Source organism: Manis pentadactyla, chromosome 7, assembly GCF_030020395.1.
Source record: "Manis pentadactyla isolate mManPen7 chromosome 7, mManPen7.hap1, whole genome shotgun sequence".
In the NCBI taxonomy this organism is placed as follows: domain Eukaryota; kingdom Metazoa; phylum Chordata; class Mammalia; order Pholidota; family Manidae; genus Manis; species Manis pentadactyla.
The window spans coordinates 61,059,874-61,073,170 of NC_080025.1; the positions used below are offsets into that span (position 1 = coordinate 61,059,874).

General features: G+C 33.3%; 1 protein-coding gene across 5 annotated transcripts in view; it reads left to right on the forward strand.

Annotated features, from left to right (window-relative positions):
* PTPN12 (protein tyrosine phosphatase non-receptor type 12) overlaps positions 1-13,297 on the forward strand; it is an 88,584-nt gene that overhangs the window by 63,805 nt on the left and 11,482 nt on the right. For all 5 annotated transcript variants that reach the window (XR_008998467.1, XM_036892374.2, XM_057504433.1 and 2 more), the window contains exons 9-12: positions 946-1,012; positions 3,053-3,130; positions 3,228-3,326; positions 6,480-6,565. Coding sequence is in view for 4 of the 5 variants with exons in the window: in XM_036892374.2 (XP_036748269.2) it covers positions 946-1,012; positions 3,053-3,130; positions 3,228-3,326; positions 6,480-6,565 (330 nt within the window). In the remaining variant the exon portion in view is untranslated. The remainder of the gene's footprint in view (positions 1-945; positions 1,013-3,052; positions 3,131-3,227; positions 3,327-6,479; positions 6,566-13,297) is intronic.

A 13,297-nucleotide genomic window follows, 5' to 3' on the forward strand; every position in this document is an offset into this window, starting at 1 on the left:
ACTGAAATGTATTATTTGACTCAATATATCCAAAATATCATTATTTCAATAATAATCTATATAAAATTTAAAAAATAATAATAATAATTTAGTCCTAGTAACTCTTAACTCAATTTCTAGAAATACTTTGATGTGTGGAAATGACAGATGTATCAATGGTTGAAAGTTAATATTATTGGTGTATATTATTAAGTGCTTTTTAAAAATCATGTTAGGTATCTTATGTACTTTATCAGGAATTCTTAGATTATGTTTAACAAACTATTTCTGAAAGTTTCAAAAGGTACTTAAAATGCTACCCAACTTTTTTCTGCCTAAAAGTTATTCTGGCAATGTTAGTAAATCTTTACTCCCAGTGGTTCTCAATCCTGAAGTGCATATGCCTCCCTCTAGTCAAGAATCAGCTGCTTTAAAACATTTTTGTCATGTTTTAAGTAAAAAACCTGTAGTAATTTACTTTATATCCTCCAGGTTCTATTAGAGCATCCTTGGTCTTTGTTCTTTTGGTAAAATCACTGCTGGTGTTCAAACCTATTTCTAGGGAGTTGTAGTACTTTGTCTTCCCTATACCTTTTACAGGTTGAAATGTTTCGTCTTGTACTCTATACAAAGCACCAGAGCGTTCCTGAACCTAGAATAGATTTATCTTACCTTTGCAAGTTACTTTGTTAGCTAGACAAGGTTTTCTGAGGTAGAATTAGACTTCCAAAGTGAAGTATACTGTGAGTCACTTAAGTTCCTTAAATAAAAACAATATAAATACTAATTTTAAGGATTTTGCTGTGTACACACTCCTGAGTTTTTTTACTAATAAATAAGTAGAATTTTGTCACATTTCTTAAATGATTTTTTTGCTTCTGTGTATTAAAATGTCCATCCACATTTGTTCTATAGTTATTTTTAATCACAAAAATAAAATTGTTCTGTCAAACTTTATATCCATAGTGCAGGCTGTGGAAGAACAGGTGCCATTTGTGCCATAGATTATACGTGGAATTTACTAAAAGCTGGGGTAAGAATAATTTTTATGTAGCATTATAGCCAATTAATCTATTATAAATTTCAAACTTGGTGGTTAATTGCAGTCAGCAAATGTTTTGTTACACGTGTTACTTTTTTATAATTAGCTTTGCTATGTAAGAAATAAAAGTAGTGGAAGTGGAAAAGGCATAAATGATGCATCTTATCTGGAGATGATGTACTGAGCAGCAAGGTAAACATGTTGTCACTCACTTGTTCTATGTATATTGATACCTACATTGGGGATGTAAACTCTGCATTGACTTTTCCAAATACAAAATCCTCATTGCTTTTCATATTTAGTCTGTGTACTAGTATAATTAATTCAGTAATGTAAATATTTATCCCTGCCTATAAACAGTATGGTATAACGGTTAAGAATGCTGACTCTGGAGTCAAACTACCTAGATTAAAATTCTGTCTCTGTCAATTACAAACTGGGGGATCTTGGTCGAATTACTTAATCTTATACCTGAAAATGGGGCTCATCATATTAATAACTCTTAAGAGTTAAACAAGTTAATCTTTATAGTAAAGTTCTTTAGAACTATGTGTAGCATCTAGCAAGTGCTTACATATTAGTTTAGTGTTAGCTTTATTACTATTGTTTATGTTATTACCACTACTATTTCAAAGAAATTGTGTTTGATATGATGGAGAATACAGAGATAAAAAAGACATTGCCCTCATTACAGATTTGAAAAACACAAGGCTACATCATATGTCGTTTTGGTTCTTTTGTTCTGCAATTTTCTAGGCATTAGGGAGACACTTTTAATTCTTCATTGTTTTATAGCTTCTATGAATGCCAGTCTATGTCTTGTATAAAACAGGATTAATAAAATACGTAGTTTTTTTCTTTTCCTTCTTTCCTCCCTCCCTCTGTTCCTTCTCTTTTCCCCACCCTACCATTTTTCACTTTTGCTAGGGAATATTTGAATTTTGAGGTTTCTCAAAAAGCCCAATGGGGTTAAATTATATTTTTGTATTCCTCAGGAATCTTACCGTCTCCTAATACTTAAATGAGGAATTTAAGCAAACTAAATTAACTAGGATTCCACCACATTTTAACCTAAAAGTCAAAGATTAAAATTGGAATGGGAAGAGACATTTAGATGAATGCCAGGAAATGAAATAAACATCTGGTCATTTCAAAAGTTGTGTATTTTGAACATAGTCCCCATTTAATTAAGTTTGGGTTAACATAAATATAATCTTAGGCCTCGGGTTAGGACTTGATATAAAAAATCTTGTGATGTAAAGAAGAACTCCCAAGCAGTAAACCCAGGAATCATTCTTAACTCTTCTATCCTTTTTAATCATTCCAGAATATTCTTGTTGATTACCAAGTTCTAATAGTTCTGCCTTAGAAATAATGCCTCAAATCTGTTTCTTTTTTTTGTTTTAAGACTGCTTCAGTAAATCTTCCCCTCAGACTGTTGCCTTTACTGGTACAGAAGTAGCCTGAATATCAAATCTGCTCATGTCAGGGGTTGCCTGTTAGAGTAATTCTAATTCCACACATACAGAAGAATTGTCTTGGATGTTTACAGTCAGTTTTTGGAGAGGTAGCTGAGGAATCTATTTTTTCCTGGCTCTCTTAGCTGGTCCTTATGTAGCCAGCCTGGAAAACACTGCCCTCTAGAATGAGTTCAAATTCTGTTATGTTTCTTTATATCAAGCTTCTCAGTTCCCCAAAGAGGTTATGTTTAATCTAATATGTCTGTGTATATTTCCTTCACTTTTCATTCCACACATCAATCATAGTTAGTCACAACATCTTTATTCCCACTTCAGCACAGTCAGTCTTGGCTGGACACTTACTTGTCCACATGTCTGGCTCACTAGCTTGACTGCCGAAGGTCAAGATTAGCTTTGTACCTGCAATGTCAAGAGCAGTGTCTGATAAAAATAGGTAGTGCTCACTAAACACTTTGTTATCCAGCATGTATTTAAAGTCAATATGAAAAGTTAAAGACTGGTTTACTGTTTTTCTGAACAATTGTCCAGACTCATGTATTCTTTGTTTTAGAAAATACCAGAGGAATTTAATGTATTTAACTTAATACAAGAAATGAGAACACAAAGGCATTCTGCAGTACAAACCAAGGTATAGTTTTTTGTTGCATTTTATAAACTATTTTAATAAATGCTTTCTTGGATTTTTAAAGTCTTTTCCCTTGTTTATCATTTATTCTTCCTAATAGGAGCAATATGAGCTTGTTCATAGAGCTATTGCGCAGCTGTTTGAAAAACAACTACAACTATATGAAATTCATGGAGCCCAGAAAATTGCTGACGGAGTGGTAGGTGTTCTTGGCCTGTTAATTTTAGAAAACTTGTACTTTTTACCAAGATGTAATATTTAGTTTTTTGATTGTCATCTTGCTTTATTTAACAGAGTAGCCATGATAAGTATTATTTTTATGTATCATTGATATTATTTACCCCTTTCCTTTCAAATACACAATTCATTACCTTTATAGTCACCATACATTACTAAAGTCACCAGGTATAAGCTGTATATTCCATTCCATGACTGTTTTACAACTGGAAGTTCGTACCTTCTGAACCCCCTTACCCATTTCACCTATCTCCCACCCTCAGCCCTGCCTCTGGTGAGTGCCAGGCTATTTTCTGTATCTATGGGTATGGATTTTTTATTTGTTTTGTTGTTGTTTGTAGATTCACACATAAGTGAGACCACACAGCTTTTACCTTTATGCGACTTACTTCACATAGTATAATGTTCTTAAGGGCCTTCCATGTTGTTGCAAATGACAAGGTTTCCTTTTTATGGTTGAATGCTATTCCATTGTGTATATATTGTACATTTTCTTTATCCATTCGTTCAATGGTAGATGCTTAATTTGTTTGCATATCGTGGCTATTGTGAATGATGCTGCTGTGTACATGGGGGTGCAGATACCTTTTTTGAGTTAGTGTTTTTATTTCCTTTGGATAAGTACCCAGAAGTGGGATTACTGGATCATATGGTAGTTCTATTTTTAATGTTTTGAGGAACCTCCACCATGTTTTCCATACTGGTTGCACCAATTTACATTCCCACAAGTAATACACAAGGGTTCCCTTTTCTCCAATTTCTCTCAAGCACTTATTTCTTGTCTTTCTGATACTAGCCATTCTGAAAAGTGTGAGGCCTCATCATCGTTTTTATTTGCATTTCCCTGATGATTACTAATTTGAGCATCTTTTCAAACACCTATTGGCCATCAATATATTATCTTTAGGAAAATGTTCAAGTCCTCTGATGATTTTGTAATTGTATTGTTTGCGTTTTTTTGCTAGTAAGTTGTATGAAATTTTAAATGGAATATTAAATGTATTTTTAAAGCTTTTAATTATATTTAATATCTCCAGAAAATGATATGTAATATATATTGCAATGCTTTTTCATTACTTGGATTTTTTTTTTTAGTTTTTATTCTATTTGAACAAGATGGGTTTTCCTATTTTGTAAGAGAAAAACAACTTTCTATAGAATCCATTCAGAGGTAACTGTATTTGATGAGAATAAGTATTTTGTTAAAGGTTGTGTCCATAATGTCTGTCACTGTATAAACTATATTACTCAATAGATGAATGGATAAAAAAGTGGACCAATTGATAGAAGAAAAGATAGCTTATCCTTCTAGATAATTTTAGAATGTTTTCTTATTAAGAAATCTTGTTTTCTAGGTATTTTTAACAAAGGCCACTATTTTTATAGCATCTTTATATATGGTTGAAGACCATATGAGTCCTCATTGGAGAAAATGTAAAATCTAAAAAATTGGTTAAGTACAATGATTTGAAATATATTACTTACATTTCTGAACCCATGCTATGAGAAACAATTGTAAATATCTGTTTATTATTTCTCTGACAACTTAATTTAGAGGTGAAGTTTTTTAAAAAGCTCTTAAAGTAAACTCTATGTTCCAGAAATATTTTTGTAGAAATTTTAATTTGAAATGCTAATTAGCAATATAAGACTGTAATAAATTATATTTGTTAGGGGTATTTAACAACTAAAATGGTTTCCTAGAGTAAGAGATCTGAAGAGAAAATTATTCTGGAATCCAGTAGCATATTGACTTGGGGTTTAGGAACACCTCAGTAAGCCAACATCTGTAATTATGCATGCATGTCTTTTTATCTTGTATCTAAAAGGTACCACCACCAGTTATTAACAACAGGGTCATCAATTCTAGTATGATTAATAGCAATAATAGTTTGTGTTTTGCTCCCTCTGTTGTGTTTATGTTGTACATTTTAGATGTGATATTGAATTCTGAATTTCTTTTCCTCAAATGTAATCTTTATATTAAAGCACTGTTTTAATATTTATTTTGTTCTACAGCTGATAATATATCCTCAAGTGTTTGATAATTAGGTTCTGATTTTTTTGTGTGTGTGGCATTTGATACAGCTCCATTATGTGTAAAATATTAATACACAAAATAACTTTCAGTGAACTGGGTAAAGGTGGTCAAAAGGTATTTTTAAAAAATAGCTTTAGCAAGCTGTGTTAGAAACAAGAGAATATACTAGAAGCTAATCTCTAGTGGATTAATTTCTAAAATTCCTTTCAACTTCAAAAATTCGTGATTGTTTCAACTGGTAATAAAAGCAGCTAAAGAGAGCTGTATATATACATGCTAATCATAATGCCCCCTTTCTTTTTCCCTGCCCTTATCCCTCCCTTCCCACCCATCCTCCCCAGTCCCTTTCCCTTTGGTAACTGTTAGTCCATTCTTGGGTTCTGTGAGTCTGCTGCTGTTTTGTTCCTTCAGTTTTTCTTTGTTCTTATACTCCATATATGAGTGAAATCATTTGGTACTTGTCTTTCTCCGCCTGGCTTATTTCACTGAGCATAATACCCTCTAGCTCCATCCATGTGGTTGCAAATGGTAGGATCTGTTTTCTTCTTATGGCTGAATAAAATTCCATTGTGTATATGTACCACATCTCTTTATCCATTCATCTACTGATGGACACTTAGGTTGCTTCCATTTCTTGGCTATTTTAAATAGTGCTGCGATAAACATAGGGGTGCATATGTCTTTTTCAAACTGGGCTGCTGCGTTCTTAGGGTAAATTCCTAGAAGTGGAATTCCTGGGTCAAATGGTATTTCTATCTTGAGTTTTTTGAGGAACCTCCATACTGCTTTCCACAATGGTTGAACTAATTTACATTCCCACCAGCAGTGGAGGAGGGTTCCCCTTTCTCCCCAACCTCGCCAACATTTGTTGTTGTTTGGAGGTGAATTTTTTTGATATTAACCTCATTGAAGTTTGTTCCTTTGTGCTAAAGTACAGAGTATTAAGATCCATTTTGTTATTTGGCAAATTTGACTTTGTTTTAAAAATTCAAACAGCCCAGAGTTTATTTGAAACATGAAAAAGGAAAATTATTTTTCTCCTAACTTTAATGAAGCATTTTTTTTTCTTGACAGAGTGAAATAAACACTGAAAATACGGTCAGTTCTATAGATCCTGATAAACAAGATTCTCCTCCTCCAAAACCACCAAGGACCCGAAGGTACTGTATGTTACATATTCTTTGAAAGGATGCTTTTATTTTTCTGTTAATTAAAACAGCAAATTATGAATGTTTCTAATTTGTTTTTATAACTTTTATTATCATTCCTTTTTTTAGGATGTAGCATATATATATATGGCAACTGATTCATTGATGTATTACAAATACTGTTTCACTTTGGATAAAGTTCAGTGTAGTATATTGCACCAGAACAATGAGTGTAAACATAAACTGACTATATAGCTCATGTATGCACATTAAAGAAGTTACGTGAATATGTTTAATAACATTATTAGCAAAAATGAGTTTTTTCTCTCTAGGTTTTCTTACTTTCCACAGCAAGCTCATAATAGTTAAAATCAAGATATATTTCTACCCCCTTTTTTCCCTCTATTCCCTTTTAGGGTAGCTGTGAGGTCAATTATGTGATAGTATGGAAAAAATTTAGAGTTAGAAAGGTTTAGTTTCAAGTCCTTTTCAGCCCGTACTAACTTTGAAGTCCTAACTTCCTTGATCCTTTGGGATTGTGTTTGTTTTGTATGTTTAAGTATTAATGATTAAATGAAATAAAGTATCTGAAAATTGCTATGTGTAGGACCTGGCACATACTAGGTTTTCATTAAATGTTGGTTTTCCCATTACAATGTAGAGTTAAGATGGAGTTACTGAATTATTTTTAAAAAGAGGCAAAGTGCAGTATCTATAATAAAACAATTAGAATGACTTAGACCGTGTGTTGTCTCAAGCTAGATCTACCCAAATGGATTGACCTTCTCTCAAACTAGCTCTTCTTTCATAATGGATTCACCAATTAATTCTTTCTTAAAAGTCTGACAGAAGTTAAGTAAAGGTGGGTGAGGGTGACTAGGGTTGGGTCTTGGCACTGAGCACTATAGCTTAATGAGATCACCCCTTTTTACAAAAGAAAAAACTTCCAACTTTCCTCAAGAACTAAGGCAAAATGTGGTAGTTTCTGTAGTCTCTGGAATGCCTATACCTGCTTCCCTGAGGAAGATCAGGAAGCCTGTATAGATGGGTTTAGGTCTCCCCACTTCAATGCTCGGGATGTTAATTGTACACTAACAAAACTTTCCAGTAGTTCTTTCCTGTTTGGTTTCCACTTTAATATCTTCCTCCAGTGGAAGAGAGCCAGGTAATTTGGTTTTTTTTTTTTTTTTGAGATTGAGCCAATGTGAAAGTTCTCAAAGTATACCTGTTATTTGTGATTTCTGTGGTCATATGTCTCCAACAACAAATAGTGGTAGCTTCTGTTATTCTTTAATAAACAGGAAGATAATAAAAAAGTAGCAAAAGGGTGTTAACAGAAAAATATTCATTTGGCTTTAAAACAGGATTTTATTTGGGGATAAATATGTGTTCAAATTTTTTTGTGTTTGATTTTATACTATATACTTAGGTCCTCTTTTTATTCATGCAGGAGAGTCAAATGGCAGAATTTCATTGTGTTCTACAAAGAATATCCTGTGACTTCTAGGTTGAGATAATTTGAGAACTACTATAAATTATCGACAGCAAATAAAGTCACAAGAACATAAGGCTAATAAAATATAAAAGCGGTATACTTTGGTTTTCAGTATGGCTACAATAAACAAGTTAATTGGTTGTACAGAGTATTATTGGAGAAGGATTTAGAGGAGAAGGCTTACATCTGTTGTATTAGCTTTAATCAGTCATATCATTCTGGTGTATAAATAAATAATATTATAGATTTTGATTAACAGATTTCATTTTCTGTCTTCAGTACATATTTTGTTAACACTAATACAATTCTTGATATTTTATTCACTGACACCAGCACTCTGGAAGTATACCTTATTTATTGGCTGTTTTCTGTAAATTGTCAACAAATTTACTATTTTATTTGAGGATATGTGCTTAAGAGACACAAAAGAGTATATATAAGCCTTAGTAAATTTTTCTTAATCTAACATTTCATAGACAGTGACAGTATACTTGTGCTTTTTCTAATACCTCTCAATTCAAACAGTTTTAATAGGAATAAGACTTGGGAGGAATTCAGACTTTGATTCTGCTTTTTTAGACCTTTTGATATCTAAGCTGGAGGTAGATTTTTTGAGGGTTCAGTATATAGCTGATAGAAAACTTGGGCAGGAAAACCTTTAGGATTCTGGGTATAATATAATAAAGTACCAAGGAGGGGGAACCCTTGGAAGCACCAAAATTTGTGAAGACACATACAAAAAAAGCTGTTATGAGAAAAAAATAGAAAATAACCAACGGATAAAGTAAAACCAGGAAACAGTGGCATTCTGGAGGCCATGAAGGAGAGAGTTTTGTATCTGGTAGAAATGCATGAATATATACTTCCTTGAAGGGTTGCCTGGGAGAATGAAGTGAACTTTCAGACGTCTGTGGCTCTTAAGCTATCGTGGACAGGTGAGGGGGCATTTGTGGTGTCAGAACAAGGAGTTGAAGTCTGTTTAAATGGAAGCATTTGAAGCTACCTGATTTTGGGAGCCCTCATCCAGCTCTGGATGTGGTAGTATTTTGGAGACCAAGAACTCTAGGAAGATGGCAAGTAGGAAATAAGGTGATAGGAGAAATCCATATCACATAAAAGTTATTCTACTTCACTGTTTTTTCTGCTTAAAAAAAATCTTCATTCTTTTTTGAAATGTTATTTTCCTTTTATTGATCTTTTTAAAACAATTACATTAAACCTAAGTATATTGCCTTAAAGGATTAATTTATAAGAAAGAGAAGAGCAAAGTGACTGGATAAAAGTAGTAAATGGTCCTTTAGACCAGCCAAATAAGAAAAGATTAAGAGAATCCTTTCAAAGTACGAAATACCTAGAAATAACCTTAAGTAGAAAGTAGAATTTAATTAGAAGTACATTCACTTGCTGTTAATAAAAAAAACATTAATTATTCTTTTTTATTTAATCTTTTTATTCTCAAATATGATAGCAGCAAAGAGGTAAACATTAATTGTTCTTGGTTGGAAAAGTTAAATGTAATTTAGCTTTTTTCAGTGATATTTAAAATACTGTGTCTTTTTAATTTGATGCAATTCTCACCGTAATACCAAAAGGATCTTTTCTGAACTTGGCAATATAATAAAATTCATTTGGATGAATAAAAGAGCAAAAATACCAAAGAAAACTTTGGATGAAAATAGTGATGAGCAAGGACTAACCCTTTTAAAAATTATAAAACTATAGTATTTAAAACAGTCTGTTAGTGGTATAAGAATATGCCAATTAAATGGAGTGGGAATAGATCCTGTTAGGAATTAACTTAATATACACTAAACATTTATTTATTTCTAAAGTGTCATTAATATACCATCTTATGTTGGTTTCAAATGTACATCACAGTGGTTCAACAGTCCCCGTCATCAACTTACATTATGATTGCAAATAATTGTGCCCCTTTATCTCCCTCCCTCTCCCCTCTGCACTCATCCCAACCCTTCCCCTTGGTAACCATTAGTCCATTGTTAAGTGTTTATGAGCCTACTGGAACAGGGTTACTTCAGTTATATTGTAATATTAATCATTTTGGGGGGAAATCTATTTAGATCCTTAAATGATACCAAATAGAAAGTAAGCTTCAAATAGACAAATACAAAAGAGTCACATTATTGAAACAGAAAATATAAACTAATGTTTGACAAGTCTTGTAGAGGGGGGCTATAAAAGAAGGAATAAAGGAAATCACAAAGGACAAGATTGATTTATGTGACTATTTAAAAATTTTAAAGTTCTAATTGGATTATTCATTCAAATTGGCGTCTTTTAAGATATACAAAAGTAAAATTTTTGGCAAAACAGTTATGCATTCTTACTGTAGTTCTCTATTTTTCTGTGCTTTAATTCTTTTATAATTCTTGTGTTGTTCTTTTTCACTGTTATAAAAAATAAAATTACATAAGAAATAAAGGTTAGATATAAGTAACATCTTTCTCAACTCCAAAATATAAGCTATATGGGAGATACCACTGTTTTGGTTTAGAAAGTAATCATTAGCCTTGATACAACATCTACTATGTAGGCTTTCTCATCTTTTTTAAGATCACCATGTATTCTTTATTCATTCTGTAGATAGTTGACGATATATCAAAGTGATAAATGGTGTAATGGACTCAGTGATTTTTTTACACTAATCCTGGTCACATGGATATTAGCATAGCTGGTTCCCAAGGCAGTTGGCCTGCATAGGCTAATGATCTCATTTACCTTCCAGGCCAGTGCTTTTTCCATTGTATACTATTACCTAGAAGACAGGCTACTGGTGAGGCTTTTTTTTTTTTCGTTTTTAAACTGTTATGTTCTGATTTTTTGGTTGTCATTTCCACCCTACATGGGTTCCAGTCCAAATTATTGTAAGGAAAGTAATTTTGTTTTTATAAAACAACATTTAAAAGAAAAATTACAGAGTCGCTCATTTTAAGAATTGTCTAAACAAATTAAATGTAAATTTTCTTTATTAGAAAGTCCAAACTTAGCATGAAATTCTAGATCTTCACAGTATTGTTTTAACTTGCCTTTTGTAGCTTATTCTTCATTATTTCTCTGTTCACCTTAGGGATCTGAACTATTGTGTTTGTTGTGATTCCTCTTCTGGTCCTGATAATGCCCAGCATTGGTAGGTCCTGAATATTTTGTTCTGCTTTTGAAAAGTGGAAGATACCATTTGACCCAGTAATTCCACCCCTAGGAATTTATCTAAAGAAAACAAAATCCCCATTTGAAAAGACATATGTACCCCTATGTTTATTGCAGCACTATTTACAGTAGCCACGATATGGAAGCAACCTGAGTGTCCCATCAGTAGATGAATGGGTAAAGAAGAGGTGGTACATATACACAATGGAATATTATTCAACCATAAAAAGAAAAGAGATCCTGCCATTTACAACAACATGGATGGAGCTAGAGGGTATTATGCTCAGTGAAATAAGCTAGGTGGAAAAAGACAAATACCAAATGATTTCATTTACTTGTGGAGTCTAAAAACAAAGCAAAACAGAAGGAACAAAATAGCTATGGACTCACACTGAGAAGGGACTAATGGTTAGGGTACCAAGGGGGAGGGGTTGGGGAGCAGGGAGGAATGGCAATAAAAGGGCATAATTCATGATAACTCACAATCACAAGATAAGTTGGTCATGGGGATGGTAGTACAGCATGGAGAAGACAAGTATCAATTATAGCTTCTTACTACAGTGATAGTGACTGCAATGGTGGGGGGGAGGACTTGATAATATGGGTAATTGTTGAACCACTGTGTTGTATATTTGAAACCAACATAAGGTTGTATATTAATGCTACTTTAATAAAATTTTAAAAATTTGTAAAGCTCAAAAATATTTACAGTAAGAAAAATGCAAGTTATATCTATTCAGTGGAATTTTTTTACCTCAAAATATCTAGTGAAAATGTAAGTGGTGGATACTACAGTGGAAAATCAGTAGGTAGCATATATTTTTTTCTGACTGTGCTTGTAATTTTTGTGCACAGGAAAGTGCTGTAAAAGGGTTTTAAGCTTTGTCTTAACCAACCTTAAATTAAGGAAAGATAGGGAAATCTGCTAGTATAATTATCAATCAAATTTAACTAGCCAAAAAAATCCGCAAAGGGACACAGAGAAACTTTTCGATGTGATGGGTATGTTTCATTACCTTGATTTTGGTAATGTATCAAGGGTGTATGCATGTGTCCAAACTCATCAAATTTTATACATCAAATATGTACAGTTTTCTGTATATCTATACCTCAGTATAAAGCTATTTTTTAAATGTGACTAGTCAAGAATATAATTACTATGTACCTATCAGCATCATGCACAGACTACTGCTTCTAAAAGCATTTACAAGGTTATTGGTTAGATAGGACAGTGTGAACACATTTAACTCTGGCCCCTCCCTAAGTTTCCTAAAATTATAGTGAAGGAATATGAAAATGTATAAAGGTCTAAGAAAAAAATTGCAGAGAAGACAGCTGCAGATAAGATATTCACAAAATTTAAAAGTGGAAAGCACATCAACCAATGAAAAGGGACTTAACAAAACAAAGAAAGCTACCAAGCTTTGCTGTAGGTGGGAGAGCCAGTAAGAAGCAGAATGAGTCTCTTCATAGAAGTTCTAAAAAGGCTCAGGAATTGGAAGTTCCTCTTCAGGCTGGTGTGTCAGCTGGGACTGAAGACTACTTGAATTTCTCTAAAGAGTATTCAGAACCCTAGTTCCTTCCGTCCAATTGAGCAGACAGGTGGCTTCTTCTCCCACGTCTGGGCACAATGTAGAGAGATTTACTCTGGAGTGGTTGAACCAAGAAAGTCTCTAGATTCAAGGCATCAGGTCCAATTGATGGTGGGGTTGTAGAGCCTTACTGAAAACAGGAATCTGCATATGTGAGATTATCTAGCTGTCTTGCTCCCACTCCTTATTTGGTTCCCAGAATAGCTGGTAGCCACTTCTGGTGGGAGACTGAATCACACTTACAGAAACTAACCATCATAGAGAGGAAATCTATAGTTATTGATGGTTGTGGCGCACCAATGATACTGCAAGGGCTGTACTCAGCCGCCATGCAGTGAGATGACCATTAAGCCACAAGCTTCCCCTCGCGCACACACAAGCATCTTCCAGTCCTTCCTGATATTCCACTCTTTGAAATGAACAGAACCAGGAACAGTCAGATATTTGAGAATGCCACTAACATGAAAGACAAAAATAAGCAGAGGGAAA